The sequence below is a fragment of the Tachysurus vachellii genome, chromosome 5 (assembly GCF_030014155.1).
Source record: "Tachysurus vachellii isolate PV-2020 chromosome 5, HZAU_Pvac_v1, whole genome shotgun sequence".
Classification (NCBI taxonomy): Eukaryota; Metazoa; Chordata; class Actinopteri; order Siluriformes; family Bagridae; genus Tachysurus; species Tachysurus vachellii.
Genome location: NC_083464.1, coordinates 23,366,817 through 23,393,950, shown reverse-complemented (window position 1 = coordinate 23,393,950; position 27,134 = coordinate 23,366,817). Strand labels below are relative to the sequence as shown.

The window sequence follows — 27,134 nt, the reverse complement described above, 5'->3', positions numbered from 1 at the left end:
TCCCCTAGTGGTGCTATGACCTGTCGTCCCCGCAAAACCTACGATCCTGTTACAGAGAAATGTGTGAATGTCACTAAAGAAAGTAAGATTTTAATTAAAGGACCAGCAGGTTGACTTGTACAGTAGCAAGTGCCGCAGTCAAATAGGCCAGAAGAACTGTAGCAGGTATACAAAAACTTATAACACTTTAACTGCTCATTATAATCCATATTTATGTGTAAAAATGTTTCACATCATTATTCGTCTATATATACACATCTACAGAATGTTTTTTTTTGTGGAGTACTGAATGCTTCTGTATATACTTTCCTTCAGCTATCCAAACCTCTCCACACAGCAACGGCACTTTATTCATTACAAAAACACAGACTGTGAAATATTCAATTGTTTTATTTATTATTCATTAAAGAAATCATTAAAAAGAACATGCAAGTAATGAGAAAAAAAAACAAAAACAAAACAGGAATATACAGAAGTAAATTGAATAAAACGAGCAGTAGTTTGTTAACAGTATGTTTTCAGAAATGTACTTTTTTATTAATTGATTTATTTTATTTTCAGCATAGTTTGCAATCTTCGTGTTAAGCAATCTGTAAGCCCCATCAAATAAATAGCAAATAAACAATGATTCAAAGATATTATAATTATTATTATTATTATTATTATTATTTTTATTATTATTATTATTATTAATAATAATAATAATAATAATAATAATAATAATAATAATAATAATAATAATAATAATAACACAATAATTACATTTCCTGCAGAGGTCATTAACTCATTAACTCAGGTGCACAAAAAGTCTGTAATCTGTAATGTTTAAAACATAAATTCATTTGAAATCCTTAATCGCTGTGTCTTTCAGTAAGTAATAAACAAAAACAGAAATAAAAACCTTATGAAGGAATAACTAAATGTAACCAATCTAAGCAGATAAACGCTGTCCAGTGAGCTCCATGTGTCAAATGCAGGTAGTTGGAGTATGGAGTATAACTTAGTGTACCTCTATAAATGAAATGTTATATATTATATTATAAATGTTATTCTAATATTCATATTTATTTTTTGTTCTCTTATAACCTGGTAGTGAGACGGACAGCAGTGGCTCTTTAATGTAGTAGTTTAAGGACTTTTTAAAGACTGGCAACATTTAACCCAGTGGGTAGATTTGTTACTTCTTAAAAACATGATTTAGAGCACAAATATCTACTGTAATAGTGTTGTACTCGTACTGTTAAATACATGATTCAATATGCCCTTGTTTTGTAATGCTGGATGTATTTGGATGTAAAGGAGAAAGAAGAAATAAAGAAGAGATGGTTGTACAAATGCAGGAAGAAGGCTCTTTATGGACTATAATTTTAGGTCAGACATTTAATCTTATTTCCGTTTCAGGATTTGTGAATTGGGGGGGGAAATGTTTTCTTTTTTTTTTTTCTTTTTTGACCGAAACAGAATGTAAGATGGGATGTAAGTTGGATGTGGTAGCTTAGTTGGACTACTGATCGGAAGGTCATGGGTTTAAACCCCAGGTCCACCAAGTTGCCACTGCTGGGCCCCTGAACAAGGCCCTTATCCCTTAACCCTCAATTGCTCAGTTGTTTCAATTGAAATTAAAAATGGAAGTCACTCTGGATAAGGGAGTCTGCTAAATGCCATAAATGTAAATGTAAGACTCAAGCTTTCTGTGTAAAGACTCATGAAGCTCACTATAATGATGAAGTGATGATTCTGATGTGTAAAGGCTAAGAGAAAATATTTACTTTATCTTCGCATGTGTTATTTAAAGCACCTGAAAACCTTTTGTGTATTGTCAATTCATTAATGATTTTTATTGATTCTAAATTGATTTGGATCCCAGAATCCTATCACCTGCCAAATTGAGTCCCAAATTAATAGTAGTGCAAGTCATTCACTTTTTTCAGACAGTTAATACGCTTGCAATAAAGGTGTTTATGTTGCTGCAGGCATTTGTCAAATAAGCAGCGTGTGTCTGTATTTGTTTGCATGCGTGTTTCTAGTACATCGCCCTCTAAATGTTCACCATCAGGGTAGCAAAAACAGCTCAATTTAGTGCTTCCTTATAATAAATCTGCCCCATGTGGGTAATATTATGTGCCGTCTCACTTACACCAGTCTTTAGATTCCCTGTTTCTCCTCTCTGGAGCTTGTTATCATGTGAGGAGTTGGAATAAAATCTTTTTCCTGAGCTCTATGGGTTCGCTCCTGTCTTGGAATCCTTATGTTCACTAAACTCCACCATTGCAACTTTCTCTGTAGGGGAGGAGACTGACATACCGGCCAAGCCCTCTGTCCGAGAGGACTGGGTAGGGCCGGATGCGGCCTTTCTAGCAAATCCGCTAGCAATATCCTCGAAGGTCCGACCTTTAGTCTCAGGAACCCAGAAGTAGGTAAACAGGAAGAAGAACACAAGAAGAATGAAGAAAATGATGAAGACGTATGGTCCACACACACTCTGGAGAGAGGAAAGAAAGTTAGCTGCATGGATTCTTTGCTTCCTTAGTGTTCTACATCATCTCTTTTCTTGGGTTTGTGATCTGAACTCTTTTTCTTTTGTGATCTGAACATTTTTTTAAGCTTTTGAGAGGGCATTTTAGTTCTTTTGTCTTATGTAAGCTTTGTGTTTTTTATTTTTTTCACTATTTAAATTAACTTCTAGAATTGCATTTGTATAAAACTTATTTTGCCTTGTTCCTCTCTCATGATTCGAATATATACATTTTAAATAATGAGATATGCATGATGATAAAGAGAAATGCATGACGGAAAATAATTGTCTCATGTTTAGTAAGGGAGGTTTATCACCAACCAAATCTAAGTATTCTTACCAGCAGTAGCGGGAAGCACAGACCCACTAGGAAGTTGGCCATCCAGTTGGAACCTCCACCTACAGCCACTGCAGCCGGCCTCGCACCTTGAGCAAACAGCTCTGTTGCTATGAACCATGGGATTGGCCCTGGGCCAATCTCAAAAGTTGCTACAAACCCCAAAACAGCTACGATGGCCACGTAGCTTACCACTGGAATTTTACTCTGAAAAAGGAACGGAACGGTATTTTTAGTCATCGAAGGTCATGCTAAATGCTTTTAGAACACACACCCACACTGGCCCTTTCCGGATAAGATTGGACACCTCTGATGTACAATAATGATTTCAGTGCAGCATTTAGGAGTAAACCCTTCCTATGATACATCACTGCTGTAGTTATTAGCTGAACGGTAATATTGATGAGGTGGGTGAAGATTAACCAACAGTTTAATGCCAGATTAAATCATGTCATGACATTGTTGATATTTTCATTAGTATACTGGAAGGCAACTGGATTCTTACTTCTGTAGACCCAATGAGAATTTTTTTTTTACACATAATCTTGTACACAGGTCTTTGTGGTTATTTTAAGTGGATGAGGACTGAGTAAAATGATGTTTTACTGAAGTTTCTTTTTAGCATATCACAGGAACTCCTTCATTTTGGTGGCATACAACCTAACGTAATAGGAAAAATAGTCTTAAAACTGAATAGCATAAAATCAAATGGATATTTAAACCACATTTCTGTTATTTTTATTATTTTACACATAACTATATTATGGCTATTATTCAACTATCATTAACTATTATGGCTGAGCCAAAACATAAATAATAATGAGGAATAAAAGCTAAATAACTCTCAAATGCCTGTAACACTCTGTTTTATGAAGGTTATGCATATTTTTTGTGAATCTACTGACTGAATGTTGGACATACAGCTCAAACATGCTTACTATCAGGGCTTGATCCCCTTATGTACTGTAAAAAGCCCCCGGTCTCCAGTACAAGTAACCTGCCTGTCCGTTAGCATTTATTTTACACGTTTATTCCACTTGTTTTTAATATTCGGCCATGACAGTCGTCATTCATTCATTGGAAAAGTTGGTGAGTGAATAATAATGCAAAGGTTCCTCTAATTTGAACACTTTGAATGTCAGTTTGTAGGTTTGTAGTTTGAAATTAAATAACTTTTAATAAAATGTAGTTTTACATCATAAATATATTAATACACTTTGTTATTTAGAGTTGCCATTTTTATGTGAGTCATAGTGTCAAAGTCTAAGACCCTCATCCCTTCAACCCTAGCAAAGCCTCTGGTGTAATTAAGTGTAAAACTATTAGGGAAAACATTAGGGCAGCACTGGAAGTAGGTTACATTGCAGTTGTGTTTATTGCACATGAACACTAACCTCAGTATGTCAGTATGTCAGTGGTGTTTATTGCACATGAACACTAACCTCAACTGCTGTTGCCTCCATAGTTCTATTGCAGTCATTCAAGACCAGAGATCCAGTAAGGTTCTTTGCTTGCTGTCCACATGGGTCCTTATTTCGTCATGAAAAGATACAATGATGACAAAAAGGTGGTATTAGCTAACACTATAACTGTATACATACAATATACGTGTATTTTTTTTAATTATTACTTTTTGTAAATAATCGGTAAATTTGTTTTAAGTTTATTAAGTAAGTTGAGTAAGTTATTATTTCAGGCATATTATAAATCATGGACAATATGTTTACTTTTTAATATTAGCCGTGTTTAGGCAGAATTCAAATGTATATATTGTGCAAAAGAGAGAAAATATGAAAGAATCTGTATTTATGTCTAAATAATTTGTGCCAGAAAAGGAAAACTACTTTCTGTAGTAGTTCATTAAAATGAGAAATATGCTTGACTTAATGTACAATTCAAAGTAAATGTCACTCACCACCAGTAGCTGAAGAGAGATGGTGATGATAAGAGCGAAAACGGCCATTCCACCCAATCCAATCATCTGCAGTGTCCTTCTTCCTGCTCGCTCCACCAGAAACAGCTGGAGCAGAGTTAGAATTGTAGTTTATGAGATTTTTGTGTGATTTCATAATTTGTGACAATTAGGATATTCTACAAGCAGACAATTCATCCATCCTCCCATTTTTTGCATTATTTTTCCTAAACATGGTTCCAAAGAACCTGGATTCTGTCTCTGGAACTCAGAAAACAAGGTGGGGGATGCGATGGACCAGGTGCCATCCCATTGTGTTACACAATCACACGCCAGTCAGCCTACAACACATTTCTTTGGATTGGGAAGGAAACTGGAGAATAAAAAGGAAAACAGCAAAGCACAAAAAGAACCAGAAGGTGGAAATCAAACCCCCAACCCCAAAGTCAAATGTTCTAACTACTAAGCCCCCGTGTCCCTCAGGCAATAAATATGTCCAAATTTTATAATGTTGACACAATATAAGGAAAATTATCGAACACTGCACACCGCTAGAGCACACAATGAGTTTACTGAGACTGTCAGTCAAGCCAATTGTCATGACATCAGACAGCTCAAATAAACTGAGAACAGAAACTGCAGCATGGAAAGAGATGTCAGGAAAACAGAATCAGACAGAAACACTGGCTTTATCGTTCTCATATTCTGGATTATTAAAAAAAAACAGGTAGGAGGAGCAGAATTTAGGAATTCTGTCTTGAGAGACAACAAACACTGCATATTTCAAACGACTGCACCATCACATAATCTCTCAGAAGTTCCATGCACTCACCGAGACCACTGTGAAGATCGTGTTGATTATTCCTGTTCCTATAGTGGGGTATACCGGCTTACTGAAACCTGCCTTCTTGAAGATTTCGGTAGAGTAATAAAATACCTGGAAACATACAGAAAACATACAGATTAGAGATAAGCTAATGGATACAGTAAATGGTGGTGGGAAAGCAAATAAGAATAAGAAAGAATGGAAATTCTTTCGTATCATGGAGAATATCTTTAAAGCAAGACCCTGTTATTTATATTTAAAGAGTATATCCCTATCCCTTACTTCACCAATATTATAACACTTTTTACTAGTACACTGAAGTTCCCTTCTGCCAATAAAATTTCAATAAAATGAGTCAGCACACTGTTATCTTTCCAAGGTGTTTGTAAGGTGTTTTTATCTTTGTTGAAATAACCTTACACAGAATTTTAGTGGTTAGAAATAACACCTTTAAATCATGTCAAAGAGCTTATCAAAGAGCATAAATGGGTTTAATATCAGCATTTACTTTGTAGATATAAACATTTGTGTGAAAAAAGTAACTCCTTTCATATGAGCCATTAAAAAACACTGTGAAGTGTGAAATGACAAAGAAATTTGGACACAACAAAACAGGCACAAATTCAATTTTGTCTGATTGAAAGAGTTAACAGGATAGAAGAACCAATTTCAGGCCAATATGAATCACTAAACTGATGATCTGTGCTGTTGATGCCTAGGTGAGACAATCACTTGACACTTACGGCATTGATTCCAGAGAACTGCTGTGAGAGGTTCATGACGATGGCGATGATGATAGGCTGCCGATAAATGGGGTTGCTGAACAGCTCCGGGATAGACACTTTGTTTTCCGTGGCTAGCTTATTGGCTTCCTCCTTCATCTCCCGAACATCATCCTCAACATCAGCATTCCCACGAAGACGCACCAAAACTTAGATATATTCAAATATATGGAGTAAAGACTGAGACACTGACACCCAAACCATATTCTTTGAATTATTTCTCGCAATAAAATTGCTCATTGTAGGAGTTTTTTTTCTTTATCATATTTACAGAAATAGACAGACAAAACCATTGCTATGGTCTGGGATCCTCTTGACATCATATGTGTTTATAAGAGGAAATGCAGTTAACAGATAGAGAGAAAGAAATTATTTTATTTCACTAATAATACAGCATACTCTCTATGCCAGTAAGACATCTCTATTATCTCTGGAATATAAAAATAACCCTACTTTACATTCATTAATTGACAGCTGTTCGACAGGAGGTTTTGCCACCTCACAGTATCAGCTTTAACCTTAAACTCGGGCTACTCCCTGTGCTGTATTTTACATGTTCGCTCCATGTCCATATAAGCTTCCTCTCTATTCTCTGGTTTTCTCCCACCTCATGGCCCTCAAAATCATGTCCGTAAGTAAATTGACTACACTAAATTGCCATTAGTTGCAAATGGGTGGGTGTGTATTTAAGATGCACTGGCATCCTATCCAAGGTGTACTATATTCCCACCTCACACCCAAGCGTTCCCAGGAAAGGCTCTGGAACCATCACAGCACTAACCAGTAAAAACTAAAGAATTATAATTTTCTTGCAGATTATGAGATAGCAGTATAAGGCTGAAGCTGTTTGTTGCTCTCTAATGGTGAATGGAGACTACACTTACCTTTGCGAGCCTTGTCCTCCTGCTGCAGGTTGATGAGCAGGTATCTGGGACTCTCTGAGCAAAACGGCAGCATGATGCTCTGCAGTACTGCGGGCAACACCGTCAGTCCCAGCAACAGTGGCCAAAGTTTTTGAGTAGCTAGCAAGCTATCCAAACCTAGGATCTGACACAATAACTGTAGAATTAGTACTCTAAAAGTTAAAGAATCCAAATATATATAATATATATATAATATATATATACCCCTATTATACCCCTATTATATAATATATATATATATAATATATACCCCTCCTCGAACCGCCACCTTATTGTGGTGGAGGGGTTTGCGTGCCTGAATGATCCTAGGAGCTATGTTGTCTGGGGCTTTCTGCCCCTGGTAGGGTCTCCCAAGGCAAACAGGTCCTGGGTGACAGGCCAGACAAAGAGCGGTTCAAATACCCCTCATGAGTAATTCAATAGCAAGGTCCGTGACGTCGCCCGGTATGGCGCAACCGGGGCCCCACTCTGGAGCCAGACCCGGGGTTGGGGCACGCATGCGAGCGCCTGGTGGCCGGGTCTTACCCCACGGGGCCCGGCCGGGCTCAGCCCGAAGGAGTGACGTGGGGCCGATCTTCTGTGGGCCCACCACTTGCAGGAGGAACCGTAAGGGGCTGGTGCAATGTGGATTGGGTGGCAGTCGAAGGCGGGGGCCTCGGCGACCCAATCCCCAAACACAGAATCTGGCTCTAGGGACATGGAATGTCACCTCGCTGGGGGGAAAGGAGCCTGAGCTGGTGCGGGAGGTTGAGAGATACCGACTAGAGATAGTTGGGCTTGCCTCCACACAGAGCTTGGGCTCTGGAACCCAACTCCTTGAGAGAGGCTGGACTCTCTACTACTCTGGAGTTGCCTGCGGTGAGTGTCGGCGGGCTGGTGTGGGCTTGCTCATAGCCCCCCAGCTCAGCAACCATGTGTTGGAGTTCACCCCGGTGAACGAGAGGGTCGTTTCCCTGCGCCTTCGGGTTGGGGATAGGTCTCTCACTGTTATTTGTGCTTACGGGCCAAATGGCAGTGTAGAGTACCCGACCTTCTTGGCGTCTCTGGAAGGGGTGCTGGAAAGTGCTCCGACCGGGGACTCCATCGTTCTACTGGGGGACTTCAACGCTCACGTGGGCAGCGACAGTGACACCTGGAGGGGCGTGATTGGGAGGAACGGCCCCCCCGACCTGAACCCGAGTGGTGTTCTGTTATTGGACTTCTGTGCTAGTCACAGTTTGTCCATAACGAACACCATGTTCAAGCATAAGGGTGTCCATCAGTACACATGGCACCAGGACACCCTAGGTCGGAGGTCGATGATCGACTTTGTGGTTGTTTCATCTGACCTCCGGCTGTATGTCTTGGACACTCGGGTAAAGAGAGGGGCGGAGCTGTAAACTGATCACCACCTGGCGGGGGAAGAAGTTGGACAGACTTGGCAGACCCAAACGTACTGTGAGGGTCTGCTGGGAATGTTTGACAGAGTCTCCAGTCAGAGAGATCTTCAACTCCCACCTCCGGCAGAGCTTCAACCAGATCCCGAGGGAGGTTGGAGACATTGAGTCCGAGTGGACCATGTTCTCCACCTCCATTGTCGACGTGGCCACTCGGAGCTGTGGCCGTAAGGTCTCCAGTGCCTGTCGTGGTGGCAATCCCCGAACCCGGTGGTGGACCCCGGAAGTAAGGGAATGCCGTCAAGCTGAAGAAGGAGTCCTATCGAGCCTGGTTGGCTCGGGGGACTCCGGAGGCAGCTGATAGGTACCGGAGGGCCAAGCGAGCTTCAGCCCGGGTGGTTGCGGAGGCAAAAACTCAGGTCTGGGAGGAGTTCGGTGAGGCCATGCAGAAGGACTATCAGTTGGCCTCGAAGAAATTCTGGCAAACCGTCCGGCGCCTCAGGAGGGGGAAGCAGTGCCCTGCGCACACTGTTTACAGTGGGAGTGGGAATCTGCTGACTTCGACTGGGTTCATCCTCAGACGGTGGAAGGAGTATTTCGAGGTTCTCCTCAACCCCACTGACTTGTCTTCCATTGAGGAAGCAGAGACCGAGGGCTCAGTTGTGAACTCGTCGATCTCCCAAGCTGAGGTCACTGAGGTAGTTGAGAAGCTCCTCAGTGGCAAGGCACCGGGGGTGGATGAGATCCGCCCTGAGTACCTCAAGTCTCTGGATGTTGTGGGGCTGTCTTGGTTGACACGCTTCTGCAACATCGCGTGGAGGCTGGGGACAGTGCCTCTGGACTGGCAGACTGTGGTGGTGGTCCCTCTGTTTAAGAAGGGGGACCAGAGGGTGTGTTCCAACTACAGGGGGATCACACTTCTCAGCCTCCCCGGAAAAGTCTATGCCAGGATACTGGAGAGGAGAATTTGGGCGACAGTCGAACCTCGGATTCAGGAGGAACAATGCGGGTTTCATCCCGGTCGTGGAACACTGGACCATCTCTATACCCTCGCCAGGTTGCTGGAGGGTTCATGGGAGTTTGCCCAACCAGTCCACATGTGCTTTGTGGATCTGGAGAAGGCATTCGACTGTGTCCCTCATGGTGACCTGTGGGGGGTGCTCTGGGAGTATGGGGTCCGGGGCCCTCTGCTAAGGGCTGTCCGGTCCCTATATGCCCAGAGCAGGAGTTTGGTTTGTCACCAGTCCTGTTCATTATCTATATACCTATATTCATATATCTATATTCGTCTCTGCTTTTTGCAGATGATGTTGTCCTGTTGGCTTCCTCAAATCAGGACCTTCAGCGTGCACTGGGACGGTTTGCAGCCGAGTGTGAAGCGGCGGGGATGAAAATCAGCACCTCCAAGTCCGAGGCCATGGTTCTCAACCGGAAAAGGGTGGCTTGCCCTCTTCAGGTTGGTGGAGAGCTCCTGCCTCAAGTGGAGGAGTTTAAGTATCTTGGGGTCTTGTTCACGAGTGAGGGAAGGATGGAGCGGGAGATCGACAGGCGGATCGGTATATCTTCTGCAGTGATGCGGTCGATATACCGGTCTGTTGTGGTGAAGAAAGAGCTGAGCCGCAAGGCGAAGCTCTCTATTTACCAGTCGATCTACGTTCCTACCCTCACCTATGGTCATGAGCTTTGGGTCATGACTGAAAGGACAAGATCCCGGATACAGGTGGCCGAAATGAGTTTCCTCCACAGGGTGGCTGGGCGCTCCCTTAGAGATAGGGTGCGGAGCTCGGTCACTCGGGAGGAGCTCAGAGTAGAGCCGCTGCTCCTCCACATCGATAGGAGTCAGCTAAGGTGGCTCGGGCATCTGTTCCGGATGCCTCCTGGACGCCTCCCTGGGGAGGTGTTCTGGGCATGTCCAACCGGGAGGAGGCCCCGGGGAAGACCTAGGACACGCTGGAGGGATTATGTCTCTCGGTTGGCCTGGGAAAGCCTTGGTATTCCCCCGGAAGAGCTGGAGGAAGTGTCTGGGGAGAGGGAAGTCTGGGCGTCCCTGCTTAGACTGCTGCCCCTGCGACCCGGCCCCGGATAAGCGGTAGAAAATGGATGGATGGATGGATATATATAAATATATATATATATATATATATATATATATATATATATATATATATATATATACAGTAGATATAGGATATTGGATATGTAGAATTACAGTATAAAAATATAAGGTACAGTATACACCCAAAAAACCACATCATTAAAACCACCTACTTTTTTCCCTAATATTATTTAGGATTCCCTTGTGCCAAGAAAACAGCTATGACCTGTCAAGTCATGGACTCCACATAACTTCTGAAGGTGTGTTGTATCTGGCACCAAGACATTAGCAGTTATAAAGTGCTAAAAAGCTGGATGGATTAGACTTCAGCACATCCCACAGATCTGGGATCTGGGGATCTTGAGATCTGGGGAATCTGGAAACCACATTAACACCTTGAACTCTTTGTCATGTTCCTCAAACCATTTCTGAATCATATTTACAGTGTGCAGCTTTTGTATCACCCTATTGGGGATGCTCTGACCCAGTCGTCTAGCCATCCCAATGTGGCCCATGTCAAAGTCACTTAGACCTTTACACTTGCCCATTTCTCGTGCTTCCAACACATTACTTTTAGAACTGCATTTTCACTTGCTGCCTTAACAGGTGCCATTGTAATAAGATAATCAATGTTCTTTACTTTACCTGTCAGTGGTTTTAATGTTATGGCTGTTCAGTTTAATTACAGTGTATTTAATACAAATTCAATGTCACAAGGTCACAGTGCTTGTGGGTATAAAAATGTTTATAATGCTGCTTTGCTTGGAATCACATTTTACCTGAGCTATGAGTATGCCAATGACAATCCCTAACTGGTGAAGGGTACCGAAGGCTCCTCTCAGTGCTGTTGGTGACAGTTCACCCACATACATAGGTGTCAGACCGGTATAGAGACCGCAAAAGATGCCAATGACCAAACGGCCGAGTATCACCATTTCATATGATCGGGAGATTTTGGACAAGCCCATCAGCGCACCGCCAATCAGAGCCAAGATATTGGAAAGGAGCATACAGTTGCGTCTGTGTGAAAAAGAGAGGAAAATATGGCATAGTTTAAGCCAATAAAATATATAAATTATCAAAAATTATTTGTCAACTCATTTAATCATCTAAATAATATATGCATAGATGAGAAAGGAACAGATTATTTCTATTAATCTTAAATAAATCTCAAATCGAATTTAATTCATTTTTAACTACAGTATTCTTTTGTTTGTGTAAGAGTAGGCCCTCTTTTGTGGGCTCTCTCAGCCTAAAAGCCAGCTCGCTTTGGCTTGATTAATTCAACCCAATAAATTCTTTTTTTCTCAGCTGCTCACCTCCCGAACTTGTTGACCAGAATTCCTACAGACAGAGCACTAATCATGCCACCAGCACTGAATATAGCTACAGCAAAACTCCACAAGTTAGTAACAGTGGTGTCATCCATGGGTTTGCCATAGCGCTCCAAATAGGCATGCCTAAAAAACGCCTGGATTTGCTGTTCATTTCAGCAAATACAGGAAAGAGAGAGAGGCAATAAGAGAGAGAGAGAGAGAGAGAGAGAGAGAGAGAGAGAGAGAGAGAGAAAAGGAGAGATCATAAAAAAATCTCACAAACATCCACCTACAGATAATATGCATCTTAAAGGGTGTAATATAGCATTTTAATATATTAATACTTAATATATTATTATTATTATTATTATTATTATTATTATTATTATTATTATTATTATCATCATTATTATTATTATTATTATTATTATTATTATTATTATTATTATTATTATTATTATTATTATTATTATACCTCATAAGGTGCATTGATGACCCCTGTGTTGTAGCCAAACTGCAGGGATCCAATGACTGCCGTAAACACACAGAACAACAAGTGACCAGTCACATGCTTTCTCTGCAAATGGAGGAATACAGACAAAGAAAAAGTCACAAGATGAAGAGTGGAGCTGAGAGAATAAAAGAACATGAAGTGGACCACTGTATAACACGCAAAGTGGCCTAGAGATTAGATTAGTGAGGAAAATAGTGCATGACATCGGTATACTGTATACACATACACAAACGCACACACACACACACACACACACACACACACACACACACACACACACACACACAGAGAGAGTTGCAAAATCCTGGCAGTTTCCTGAAAGTTACAAAAGAAATTAAGTAATCAGAAATGTACTTAGCATAAGTATTCAGTAACTCTGGTTCGAATATGAAAGCTCTGGTTCGAATATGAATGAGTTTTGAACCCAGTGTTTTGCAGAAACTTTGCGGTTACAACCACTCCAGAAAACATCTAAATGTTTGAAACAATTTTGTATTAAAATAAAACTCTGTTGCCTCCATATGTTTTAATGTTAACAAAGCTAGTGCATGAGTGGGATATGTAATGAAGAGCAACTGAAACTCAGAACAGGATGTGTTCGGATTATCAGCAACAATGTGCCATCAACCAGATAGCAGAAAAGGATATTATAGTAGGGTTGTGCATTTGAAAGCAGAGACATCGAAAAAAAGTAACACGTTCAGATATGTTTGTAAGTGTCGTTTTATTAATGCCAGCATTGTTTGGATCCACTTGTCCCTCTATGTCTTTAACCCCAATTTCTTCCCATTTGCTCACTGACATCTGTGTCCTGCTGAAACAACCCGATGTGTTAAATGAAGCAAGTTAGTCGGCGTTGCAGATCTCAACAGTAGGGTTTACATCCTGCCTTAAGATCGCAAGTAATCATTTCTGAAAACTTCAGTTCAATATCCAAATGTTGTCATGACAACTGGAGTTCAAGAGAAGAAATAAGTTTGTGTAGCTTAATGGAGCTCTCATGTACAATACATTTACAGTGTACATATTCTAAGATATATGCTACATCTATGTGATGTTTCTTAGAGATTTAATACCACATTTTGTAGTAAATAAGTGGCTATAGATAAATTACATTGTGATTGCGTAGATCTATACTGTAGAGATGTGCAGTGAAATATATTGAATATTTGAAGAACCTTTGTGACAGGTAAGATATATAACCTATAAATGCATTCAGATAAACAATAATCAAAAATAAACTATATACGATACAACACAAACACGTAATAGAGAAATAAACACACACACAGGAAATATGTTTGGAAACAGTAAAAACTGATATATACTCTCATACACTATGCATTATACTATTATTAGAAATTCTTTGATACTTCGATGAGATAATGTGAACGTGAAGTTTTTTTTATTGTTAAAACACAAACATGCAAATGACAGTCTAATACAAATGATAAGAATAGTCAAAACATCATGCAACTTACTTTGTTGCCATCTTCCATGTTCTCCATCTTCACAAAAATCCAACGGTAAGATGTGTGAACGTCACTTTTCTGTCAGTTCTGTCAAGGAAATGAACATGGAGGCATTATATACCATGTCGTGACAGAGAACTGTGTGAGATACGTCAGAGCTAGAAGACAGTATTTGCTCAACCTTATTTTGGATCAGCCTGATGGTTTTACAGAGCTGAATGCAGATGAAGGATAAATAAAACACATTCTATCTAGTAGAAATAATCAACAAAGCCATACATATAGCACCTGATAATTTATGTGAAAGGAAAGTCATTGACTAAACGGAAATTAAAGTTGGTCAGGTTTCAAACTGACATCGTGTTCTGGCAACATCCTGGTACGATCTGATAAAAAATGCCTCCAAACGCCGTGCTGATGAGAGCTACTCTTATCTTTTGCTCCTTTAGGGTATATATTGCATGTGGTGTACCTTAGATTTTAGAGTAAAGTTTAAAAGGTAGTTCTCAAGGTCAGATTCTGAACCAGAGATTACTACTGAACCTGAAGGTATACTATTATCACATTAGGTGATATAAAATTACTCAATAAACATACACAATATGTGCCATTGATAGTGGAGATATCTTTATTTCTAACTGTATGGATGAAAGGAGAAATACGTACCTGAATCACAAAAACGCAGTTGTCCCTGGTTATAACCTGCTGACTGACTTCATGCACAGTTGTATTCATATCAGGGTTTTGACCATTTACTGCCTGACTGCTCAAATATAACAGGTCTGATGAAGGTTAATGCGCTACGCTGCGGTCGTGTCTAGAAGGTTCAGGAAACTGGTCATGTCAAACACGTTTCACGTAAGATTGTGTGCAAATGCACTAGGCACTGATATGCGACTTGTATAATTGAGCAGCCTACACTGCTTCCCACCTCAAACTGATGAATGAAATAAAGCCTTTGACTCTCGTTTCCACAACAATGGGACATGGCGTGCATTTTAGTCATGTGCATGAGCTGGTAGGAGGCAATCAGCGAACTGAAAAACAAACAGTCCTCTATTAAAAAACTGAGTAGAATCAACAGTGTGTATAAGGGAGTAAAGTGAATTACTACTTCCTGGATATCCTACAAGTAACAGTATCTGGATTTGACCTGTGATGTTTAAAAGTTTACTCATTTCCATTTTATTTCATAATCAGTTCCTACCTACTGTCTCGGATATGTTCCTGTGTGTCGTTTTGCAAAGTGAGCACCACTTTACGTTTACAGCATTTGGCAGACGCCCTTATCCAGAGCGACGTACATAAGTGCTTAAATCTCTAGCATTGAATACATTAATGCTGGCTCACTAAGTTATATACTTAAGATACCATGAGTTTAAAACATTTGTTCAAAGTTACAATGGAAAAGTGTAAAAGTTTTTTGTTTGTTTGTTTTTTTTAAATGCAAAAGATAGGGAAAGAAGTGCTAGTTGGTGTTTCCTGAATAAGTAGGTCTTCAAACACCACTTGAAAATAGCCAGTGACTCAGCTGTCCGGACCTCTAGGAGAAGTTCATTCCACCACCTTGGTGCCAGAACAGAGAAGAGTCTTGTAGTATACTTGCCTCTTAACCCTGAGAGATGGTGGAACCAGTCGAGCAGTGCTGGTAGATCGGAGGGTGCGGGGTGCAGTGCGAGGAGTGATGAGGGCTTTGAGGTAAGACGGAGCTGGTCCATTTTTGGCTTTGTAGGCCAGCACCAGTGTTTTGAATCTGATGCGTGCAGCCACCGGAAGCCAGTGGAGGGATCGCCGCAGCGGGGTGGTATGCGAGAACTTTGGCAGGTTGAAAACAAGCCGGGCAGCTGCCCAACTTCTCACCCCACGCCCTCTAACTCTCTTACACATGCCTGCACACTGTAGATCTAGCTTTAGATCTTAGTGTCAATTTATTTTTAATGCCATGCACACTACACAGAGAAAAGTTTGTGTATATCTGACCATCACACCCAAAGGTGCATCTATCTCAATCTGCTACTGCAAAGTTAGAAGTACACAGTTACAAGAGATGATCTTGTATGTTGTAACATAACTGGAACTACAAAGCTTAACCCTGACATATTCCATCATGACACATGCACAAAGCAAGGTCTATGAAGACATGATTTGCCAAGATTGGAATGGATGAACTCAACTGGCATACACATAGTTCTGACCTCAACCATCTAACAGTTTACCTTACATTATACACTACTTACCCAACATTAGACTTCTTTAATGCTCTTGTGTTTGAAATCCACACAGCCATGTACCCAAATCCAGTAGAAATCTTTGACAGAAGAACAGTGCCAAATGGAGTAAGTAAGTAAGTTTATTTCTAAAGCACATTTAAATTCAGCTCTAGCTGACCAAAGTGCTGTACAGAGACATAACATACAATCAAAACACAGTCAATAAAAAAAGAACACAATAAAACAGGTAAAATATATGAAGGTTCAAAAAGAAAAGACAAATTAATGCTCAACAGGAAAAGCCTGACAATACAAATGGGTTTTTAGCTGTTTTTTTAAAAACCTCAACAGAAGACCCATTCTTTATACTAAGAGGAAGCTGATTCCAGAGAGCGGGTGCAACTGTTGCAAAAGCTCTGTCCCCTTTAGATTTCAACCATGATCGAGGAACCTGGAGAAGAGCTTGATTATTGGACCTGAGAGATCTGGATGCTGAATAAGGGTGAATAATTTCAGAGATGTAAATGGGTGCTTGGCCTTTCAGAGCTTTAAAAACAGTTAAAAGAATTTTAAACTGTATTCTAAAATAAACTGGGAGCCAATGTAAGGAAGCTAACACTGGAGTAATGTGATCATACTTTTTCTTGACTGTAGCCGATTTAGAGAGGAATGGGGAGACCAGTATAAAGAGAATTACAGTAATCCAATCGAGATGATATAAATGCATGTATGACCTTTTCTAGATCCTGGAAAGTTAACATTGGTTTCAGTTTAGAAATAATTCTCAATTGATGGAAACTGTTCTTAACAACAGAGCTAATTTGCTTCTCAAAATTGAGTTCAGAGTCAAAGATCCATCCATCCATCCATCCATTTTCTACCGTTTATCCGGGGCCGGGTCGCGGGGGCAGCAGTCTAAGCAGGGACGCCCAGACTTCCCTCTCCCCAGACACTTCCTCCAGCTCTTCCGGGGGAATACCGAGGTGTTCCCAGGCCAGCCGAGAGACATAGTCCCTCCAACGTGTCCTAGGTCTTCCCCGGGGCCTCCTCCCGGTTAGGCATGCCCGGAACACCTCCCCAGGGAGGCGTCCAGGAGGCATCCGGAACAGATGCCCGAGCCACCTTAGCTGACTCCTATCGATGTGGAGGAGCAGCGGCTCTACTCTGAGCTCCTCCCGGGTGACCGAGCTCCTCACCCTGTCTCTTAGGGAGCGCCCAGCCACCCTGCGGAGGAAACTCATTTCGGCCGCCTGTATCCGGGATCTTGTCCTTTCGGTCATGACCCAAAGCTCATGACCATAGGTGAGGGTAGGAACGTAGATCGACTGGTAAATAGAGAGCTTCGCCTTGCGGCTCAGCTCTTTCTTCACCACAACAGACCAGTATATCGACCGCATCACTGCAGAAGATGCACCGATCCGCCTGTCGATCTCCCGCTCCATCCTTCCCTCACTCGTGAACAAGACCCCAAGATACTTAAACTCCTCCACTTGAGGCAGGAGCTCTCCACCAACCTGAAGGGGGCAAGCCACCCTTTTTTGGTTGAGAACCATGGCCTCGGACTTGGAGGTGCTGATTCTCATCCCCGCCGCTTCACACTCGGCTGCAAACCGTCCCAGTGCACGCTGAAGGTCCTGATTTGAGGAAGCCAACAGGACAACATCATCTGCAAAAAGCATAGACGAAATCCTGTGGTCCCCAAACCAGACTCCCTCCGGCCCCCGACTGCACCTAGAAATCCTGTCCATATAGATAATGAACAGGACCGGTGACAAAGGGCACCCCTGCCGGAGTCCAACATGCACCGGGAACAAGTCTGACTTACTGCCGGCAATGCGAACCAAACTCCTGCTCCGGTCATATAGGGACCGGACAGCCCTTAGCAGAGGGCCCCGGACCCCATACTCCCAGAGCACCCCCCACAGGTCACCACGCGGGACACAGTCGAATGCCTTCTCCAGATCCACAAAGCACATGTGGACAGGTTGGGCAAACTCCCATGAACCCTCCAGCAACCTGGCGAGGGTATAGAGATGGTCCAGTGTTCCACGACCGGGACGAAACCCGCATTGTTCCTCCTGAATCCGAGGTTCGACTATCGGCCGAATTCTCCTCTCCAGTACCCTGGCATAGACTTTTCCGGGGAGGCTGAGGAGTGTGATCCCCTGTAGTTGGAACACACCCTCCGGTCCCCCTTCTTAAACAGAGGGACCACCACCCCAGTCTGCCAGTCCAGAGGCACTATCCCCAGCCTCCAAGCGACGTTGCAGAGGCGTGTCAGAGTCAAAGATCACCCCCAGATTTTTTACAAAAGACTTTATGTATGGCGAGTATAAGCCCAAGTTACTTCCCAGACGGGTGCGATTTTTTTGAGGACCAAAAATAATGACCTCAGTTTTGTCATGGTTCAGCTGGAAGAAATTTTTTGCCATCCAGGTCTTAATACTCACTCACTCACTCACTCATTTTCTACCGCTTATCCGAACTACCTCGGGTCACGGGGAGCCTGTGCCAATCTCAGGCGTCATCAGGCATCAAGGCAGGATACACCCTGGACGGAGTGCCAACCCATCACAGGGCACACACACACTCTCATTCACTCACGCAATCACACACTACGGACAATTTTCCAGAGATGCCAATAAACCTACCATGCATGTCTTTGGACCGGGGGATGAAACCAGAGTACCCGGAGGAAACCCCAGAGGCGAACATGCAAACTCCACACACACAAGGCGGAGGTGGGAATTGAACCTCCAACCCTGGAGGTGTGAGGCAAACCTGCTAACCACTAAGCCACCGTGCCCCCCAGGTCTTAATACTGTCTAAGCAATTTAATAGGGGCTGTAAAGAGGCATTCGATTTTAACGGGATATACAGTGTCATACAGTGTCATATACAGTGTCATCATTGCGAGTCATCGGCGTACAAGTGAAAACAAATATTAAAACTCCGGATGATGTTACCAAGAGGGAGCATATAAAGATTGAAAAGAAGTGGAGCTAAAATTGATCCCTGTGTAACCCCGTTATCAAGAGAAGCAGTAGTGGAGGAGCATTGTCCTATCGACACTGAGAAAGTCCTTGATTGAAGGTATGAGCGGAACCACTCAAGAGCTGAATCTCTAATGCCCACCCAGTTTTCTAGAGGAGATAACAAAATGTCATGGTCCACTGTGTCAAAGGCACCTGTAAGATGTAATAAAATTAGAATTGCATTTTCACCCGAGTCAACATCGGTCAGTAAGTCATTTGTAACTCTTAACAAGGCAATCTCAGTACTATGATGTCTTCTGAAAGCCAATTGAAATTTTTCCAGAATACTATTGAGGTTCAGAAATGTGAGTAATTGAGGAAAAAAACACCTTCTACAATACTTTAGAAATAAATGGCAGTTTGGAAATTGGTCTGTAATTGTTAAAGGAAGAAATATCAAGATTGGGTTTTTTTCGACAGTGGTTGAACAACAGCATGTTTAAAGGATGCTGGAACAATGCCAGAAACTAGAGAAGAATTTATGATAGCAGTAATTGTATGACCAAAGGAATTGTTGACCACATTGTTTTGATAGCTGATAAAAAAAGATTTACAGTTTCAGAATTTATACGGCGCATAGGATTCCCCTGAGGTTTTTGTAGTACATAGACCATAAAACAGAGTAGTGTTGAATACAATTGGTTTGTGCTCAGAAAATACAATGTCTTCAATGTTAATATCTTCAGTAGAGAGACCAGAGGACAAGATAAAGTCTAGAGTATGGCCATGGACGTGTTGAATGAGGCCAAACGAATCACAGACCCGGCTAAACTCAGTAACCATGGGCTTACCTGGGCAGTCTTCATCGTTCAAAAATCGTTAAGAATAAAAGACTTATTCAATACTGATCTGGCATTTATCAAAGCCATTTTAATAGATGTAGACTGTTGTAGTGGTTTGCAGGCACGTTTCAACTGTTGGATATTAGAGGAATTTACACCTCTGGCTCTGATGCATATTCTTGTGGATCGCAGAGCAGCAGGTAATCCAGTTGAGGCTGGGAGAAAAGGCAGATGATAACGATGCCTTAGATCCATCGAACGTCGCGTCGCATAAAAGCCTAGACGTTTGTAGTAGCGGCAAAGCGACGGCTGTTGGTGATGAACAGTATGAAATTATCTCCTGATCCTCACTAGGACACCTCCATGAGTTCCCCTCTTTCTGCAACGTTTCCTAGTGTAAGGAATACAGCAGGGCAGATGACGAAGCCATGGTCCAGACCAAAAAGGGAACGAGGAAGAGTGGTGTAGAGTAGAGCAAACATTCCGATGTCTAGCAAAAACTGCCGATTAGAAGTTATGCCGCTCTTAACAGGCAGACTTAAAAATTGCAATAAAAAGGCAGAGATAAGGAACCATTTTTCATCAAATTGAAAGGTTTGGAGTAGACGGCATGCCGACAGGTACACTGGCGCCCTGTAGATTAAATCTGGAGACTAAATCTGGAATAGGATTTTCAAATAAAAAGGGTAGTTTAGTTTCACAAAAGCAAGAGGTATAGGCTGATTGGCATCTTGCCTTATGTCCTGAGTCCCCTAGGATAAGCTCCAGGGTCCCCATGACCCTGTTTAGGATACGTGGTACAGAAAATGAATCAATTTTTTATTTATTGTATTTTTACTTCCCATAAACCTTTGTCCTAAGCCATGATCCTAAGTCTGATTTAAATCATGTTTTCAACTGAAACTTACTGGGAATTGACACTAATTCTGTGTCACTGGGAATTGCACATTCTGTGTCACTGTACCACATATTACTACAATCATAGCTATTGTAATTTATAATAAAATTAAATCACCTGTGCACATCTAGATCCAGCGCTAAGCTAGACTACTGTACATCTGCCTATGTGGTAAAACTGAAGTCTTTAATGGAGGAAAGAAATAAAGATATAGCGCAATCATTATTGCAATAATATTTAGGTGTTGCAAAGAATACCAAGAAATTTGGAAACCTTTTTCCGGTGCAAGAGTTGTTTTTGCAATAACTATTTTGAGACAGCATTTTTGTCACCTCTGATAGCTTGTACTAGACCTCAAGAGGATATACTGTAGGCAAAGGTTTGGTTTGTGTAATCCTGACCATCATACCCATACTAGATGTGGTTTTCTTCTAAAATGCACATCACTTCACTGGAACTAAGAGACCGAAAGATGTTCCATCATTAAAATGCATCTGTGAAGACATCTGTGAGGCTGCAAGAACTCAAATAGCCAACACAAACTCAAACTCAAATTGTGGCACATTGGTTAAATGTCCAGTCATACTGCAAAATCTAGTAGAAAGCTTTCTCAAAAAAGTGATTATTATTAAAACAGCAGATAGAGGTTATTGGAGGTTAATTTTAACACACCTAATTCAGTTAATCACAGTGTGTAAAGTATCTAAATCTTTATATGTGGTAGATTAGTGATTAAAGTGTTAGACTGCTGGGCAGAAGGTTGTGTGTCTGAATCACAGGTCCACCAAGCTGCAAATGCTGGACCTCTGAGCAACACTCAGTTGTAAAAAATGAGATAAAATGTATGTTGCTCTGATATGTGTGTCTGCCAAATTCTGTAAATGTAAATATTAGAATCAGGGTGTTAAAGAAAGATTCATTGAAAAATAATGAATTTTGAAAAATGAAAGCTTTACTCTGAAAAGGTTTTCTGCTGAACCAACAGGTGAGTGGTGAGGCCTTTATTATAGACATCAGATAAAAATTTATGTTAAATCATTTTATTTTATGTATGCTAATAAGATATGAGATCCAGTATTTTGGTGCAAATGTCAATCCTCTGCACTGTCAATGTAAAATACTAGATTTAAATATATTTGATATAAATTGATAAAAGTTCAAAGGTACACAAAGATGATTATTTGTAGATGGTTCTGGAAAAACAAACATTAATTTTTCAATTTTAATCGAAAAGAATAAACCATCAAAATTCTAAATATAAATAAAAAGGTCAATTAGATATGATGGTCAATTAGAAGAGATGATGAAGCTTTCATTTAACCTGAACTTACACATACATTATATTTACATTTATAGTATTTGGCTGTGCCTTTATCCAGAGTGACTTTTATCTCATTTATACAACTGAGCAGTTAAGGGTTAAGGGCTTTGCTCAAAGGGCCAGCAGATGGCAGCTTGGTGGTCCCAGGATTTCAGCTCTAAACATTCTGATCAGTAATTCAATATCTTAACCACTGAGCTTGCACTGTAATTTCTGTATTGCTTAACAAGCACCAAGTAAGTTTCCTAATTCTTTTCTTCCCATATTTTGAATTCTCTAAAAACCACAGATTCACTGTGGGTCAAAAGTTTATATTCAGTTAGTTATATTTAATATTTGCTGAACATGAGATGCATCAGAATTTCTCATAATCCATCTATTTTCTGAAGTACACCAGTTCCAGCAAACCACAGCCATGATGCTGCCACTCCCATGTTTCACTATGTTGCTCTCCAGATTAAAAGCTTCACCCTTTTTACTTCAAACATAGTTTTCATGAAGGCCAAATTTGGCCTAAATTTGTCATCTGACCAGGGAGGATAACTGACAGTCTGGGTTTTTTTTTTGTATAGATCTTGGAGTTGGGACTTTTGCACTGTATGACTTTCAGGCCATGGTGATGAGGCCATATGTGGTGCTGATGCCTCATTTACCAGTTCCTTTGTAAAATTCAATTCAATTCAGTTTATTTGTATATCGCTTTTAACAATTCACATTGTCTCAAAGCAGCTTTACAGAAGTATAGAAACAAAAAAATGTAAAAATTAATTAAAAATGAAAAGTTTAAAATTAAGTTACTATAGATCCCTAATGAGCAAGCCTGAGGTGACGGTGGCAAGGAAAAACTCCCTGAGATGAAATGATTAAGAAACCTTGAGATGAATCGGAATTAAGAAGTAAAACCCATCTTCATTTGGGTGACACTGGACAATAAATAATGTTGGCTGAACATTTTCGACCAAAATTTACTTATTCCCAGGCATTAATTTTTGCCTCTTTATCAAACAATGCAGTGCCTGTGTGGTCCCAATATTTTTATATTTGCTTGGACAGAAGCTTGTGTTATCTTCATTATTTGGAAATTGCTCCTTGGAGGTTCACATATTTTTTTTTAAGATTCAAGATTTCTTTGTCACTATACTGAGTACAGCAAAATTAAAGCAGTCCTTAAAGTGCATTTCACATATAATTTGGTGCAATCTAAACTTTAATATTTAGAAATTAAATAAGTTTATACATAAAAAACATTAAATAAAATACAACTACAGTCAAGGCGATAAAAGTAGAAAATAGTAAAAAAAGTCAATTATTGTTAATGATGTATATGAAAAAGTATGTAAATATTTTACAAAGATAGAAATATATAGATATAAATAGGTTATAGCACAATAATCAAACAGGGGTTTATATATAATGAGAGGGTATTGAAGTGTAACAGAATGTAAACTGAGGTCTTGACTGTTTCCCAAAGAATCAAGGGAAAAAATGGGCCCCAAATTATGCCCCTTTACAGCCACATGCACTCCCAATGAATTCCTAATTATGAATTATGATAACTGGCCAATCAGAATCTTCTAAATCTGCCATGGCTGACCTGTTAAAAGAATGTATGATGACATGAAGTGCAGAGCCCGAGCTTAAACTGAGATTAAAGATCCTTAGACTAGGTGCATGTAAACTTTTTGCCTCAACTCCGATCAGGCATAACATTATGACCACCTTCCTAATATTGTGTCAGTCCGCAATTTTTGTTTTGCAGCAGGTTACATTATCCTGATGAAAGAGGACACAGCTGTCAGGGAATACCACTGCATTCAAAGGGTGTACATGGTCTGAAACAGTGCTTATGTGGCGGGGCGGTGGAGGGCCAGAATTGACACTAATACAACTAAAAATTAGAGCAGACTACGCCACCCTGTTTCTGTAAACAGGGAAATTTATACCCAAAAATATAGCACACAGGTTCGTTACCACTGAACACAAGAGACGTGGATATAAATACAAAAATACTTTATTGCACAATAATTAGTTAAAATATAGAAAACTGTCGACCAAAACAACGAAAAGTAGTAAAAAAAACAAGAAACTTTGCAGCTGAGGCTTACCAGTAGGGAGCTAGCTGAACAGTGAGTATCCTAAGACACACCACTCAAAACACTCACACTCACACCACACCCACTCTAAGTGAGGGAGACGCAGATATCATATAGCAAAACACTCTGTGAGAGAAACACCACCACCACAGGGCCAAGGCAGCTAGCTTCCCTCACTGGGGCCTTCAGCTCCTGAAATAAACAAAAAAAGAAAAGGAAAAATAACAATTAATTCAACTCGCGTACAATCCAACAACTTGCATTAGAATAAGTTCAAACCATAAAGGGGAACAATGGACAATTTACTGGCCACTAGGGTCAGGCAGAGAGATGTAAAGACTCAACTAGGTTCATGCTAAAAGCTCATGAACCTAGACATGCCATGGAGCAGCAAGAGGTGAAGGAGAAGAACAAAACCAAGAAAAAAAGAAATAAAACCAACAATACAAATGAAGACAACAGGCTTCAAATTAAATCACATAAAATACAAAAAAAACAAAATTACAAAAAAACAAAAACTTAAATCTGAAAAGAGCTTTCAGCCAAAAGACTCAAATCAACATTAAACAAAACAAATAGGAACTAAATCTTCCCAGGTACGAGATATTACCCGAGCCTTCCACGCCGTCCTTAGGAAGAGCGCAGATCCAACAAAAAAACAACCAAATAGATAAACAAAACAAACACGCTGCTGGTGGCAATATAACAGCCGGTGGCGCTAAGCAAGCACCGTGAACGGTACAGCTCGCTTTAAATGACAACTCGGACTAGCCACACTTCACCTAACCCACCAGAATGAGCGTGAAAAACAAACAAAACCAGAAAGTAATAATAAAATGCAAATAGTCACAATCGTAAAAGTAGCAGCAGAACAAACAGTGCAGTCTTAACGATGTCTAAAGAGCGTTGGCCCTGCAGTCCACAGTGACGAAGGGCTCACGAGCAGATGCACTAAAATGGACACAGGTTAATAAAATCAGTCAAAGACACCACCCCAATAATACTCAAAGGACTAGATATACATACCCGGAAGTAGATCGCTAAACCCACGGGCTCAGTTACTCACAGCTTTATCCATAAGCGGCGAACAGCAAATATGCAAGTGATCTAGAGCACACACAAACTGGAGGGAAGGACAACCTGTACCCAACAGCAACGTCGTCCCAATCGCGACCATAACCTGGCTATAAACAAATATACACACTTAAATAATGCACAGACACTAGCAGCAATGTTAGCCAAACAGCTAGCTACATACCTCCCGCAAACTGCACGCACACACCCACACACAATAATGGCTGTACGATGCGTAGCCAGATGACGTAAACTACGCCTTAAATATACCAGGAGCAGCAGCCAATAGGCTGTCGCACCTGTCATTCAGGTGAAAACCATGTTTAATAGGGCGGTACCTAGACTGCCCTACTACACTTAGTTAGGTGGTACGTGTCAAAGTAACATCCACAAGGATGGCAGGACCCAAGGTTTCCCAGCAGAATATTATTGCCTTCTTTCTATATGTGCATCCTGGTGCCGTGTGTACAGCGACATACATGCACCTGGTCATCCACGTGATGTAAAAGAAAACATGATTCATCAGACAAGGCCAGCTTCTTCCATTGCTCTGTGGTTCAGTTCTGATGCTCAAGTGCCCATTTTTGGCACTTTTGGTGGTGAACAGGGGTCAACATGGGCACCGTGACTGGTCTGCAGATATGCAACAAACTGCAATGCACTGTATATTCTGACACCTTTCCATCAGCAGCATTAACTTCAGAAATTCTAGCTACAGCAGTAGCTCATCTGTTGGATCGGATTACAAGGGCCAGCCTTTGCTTCCCACATGCATCAACAAGCCTTGGCCACCCATGACCCTGTCGCTTGGTTCACCACTGTTTCTTCCATGGCCCAATTTTGATAGATACTGACCACCGCAGACTGGCAACACCAGCAGGTTTGGAGATGCACTGACCCAGGCATCTAGCCATCACAATTTGGCTTTTGTCAAACTTACTCAAATCCTTACACTTTACCATTTTTCCTGCCTCTAACATATCAACTTTGAGGACAAAATCTTCGTTAACAGGTGCTGTGATGAAGAGATAAGAGAGTGTTATTCACTTCACCTGCCAGTGGTCATAATGTTACGCCAGATCGATGTATATTTACATTTGATATTGATGCATGAGGTCAGACATCATAATGCTTTTCAGCTTTTTCATTTTTTATTTCTTACAGTATTTAGCATATTATTGCTGACTAAATGCAACTATCAATTTTTTTCTTTATGATTGTGTGCGTATGCACATTCCCAGCACAGCTCGTTCTCATTTAGTGACTCTCAATATTCTATAAATTCAAGTACACACACAGCTGCAAACATGTCAAATAAGCGGGGAGAAGACTGAAAAAACAGAAGTAGCAGGACTTTTGACACGGAATGAAACTCATGGCAAAGCAAGAAAAAGGGAATTTCGATACCAATGCAAATATGTAATGGTTACTTATAATAATCAAGCTTCAAATGTTCATTTGTTAGGCATTCGTTTACTTGTGTCAGCTTTGTGCAGACTAACTGGAACATCCTCCATTTACTCAGCATTTTATCTTGCCATAACTGAATTTATACTTTTTATTTATACGTTTTATTTATGGATTTGTGTCACCTCATTTACAATATTCCTTAATTAATGCCAGGAATAAATAAAACAGGTTTTCACTCATTTG

The 27,134-nt window shown here is 40.8% G+C and overlaps 1 protein-coding gene and 1 long non-coding RNA gene across 2 annotated transcripts; both read right to left on the bottom strand.

The window, feature by feature from the left end:
• Window positions 1-379: 379 nt before the first annotated feature.
• On the bottom strand, window positions 380-14,885 carry slc2a3b (solute carrier family 2 member 3b). Its single transcript, XM_060870606.1, has 12 exons — window positions 14,735-14,885; window positions 14,078-14,155; window positions 12,558-12,659; window positions 12,086-12,246; window positions 11,546-11,786; window positions 7,257-7,419; window positions 6,334-6,521; window positions 5,597-5,701; window positions 4,768-4,872; window positions 4,295-4,381; window positions 2,856-3,059; window positions 380-2,482 (listed from the first exon to the last, which is right to left on the bottom strand). The coding sequence occupies exons 2-12, from the start codon at window positions 14,102-14,104 to the stop codon at window positions 2,219-2,221; spliced, it is 1,647 nt and encodes a 548-aa protein (XP_060726589.1). The 5' UTR covers window positions 14,105-14,155; window positions 14,735-14,885; the 3' UTR covers window positions 380-2,218.
• A 9,421-nt stretch (window positions 14,886-24,306) lies between these two features.
• Window positions 24,307-25,655, bottom strand: LOC132845353 (uncharacterized). Its single transcript, XR_009648417.1, has 2 exons — window positions 25,434-25,655; window positions 24,307-25,358 (listed from the first exon to the last, which is right to left on the bottom strand). It is a non-coding gene; the product is annotated as an uncharacterized LOC132845353 (long non-coding RNA).
• Between the last annotated feature and the right edge of the window lie 1,479 nt (window positions 25,656-27,134).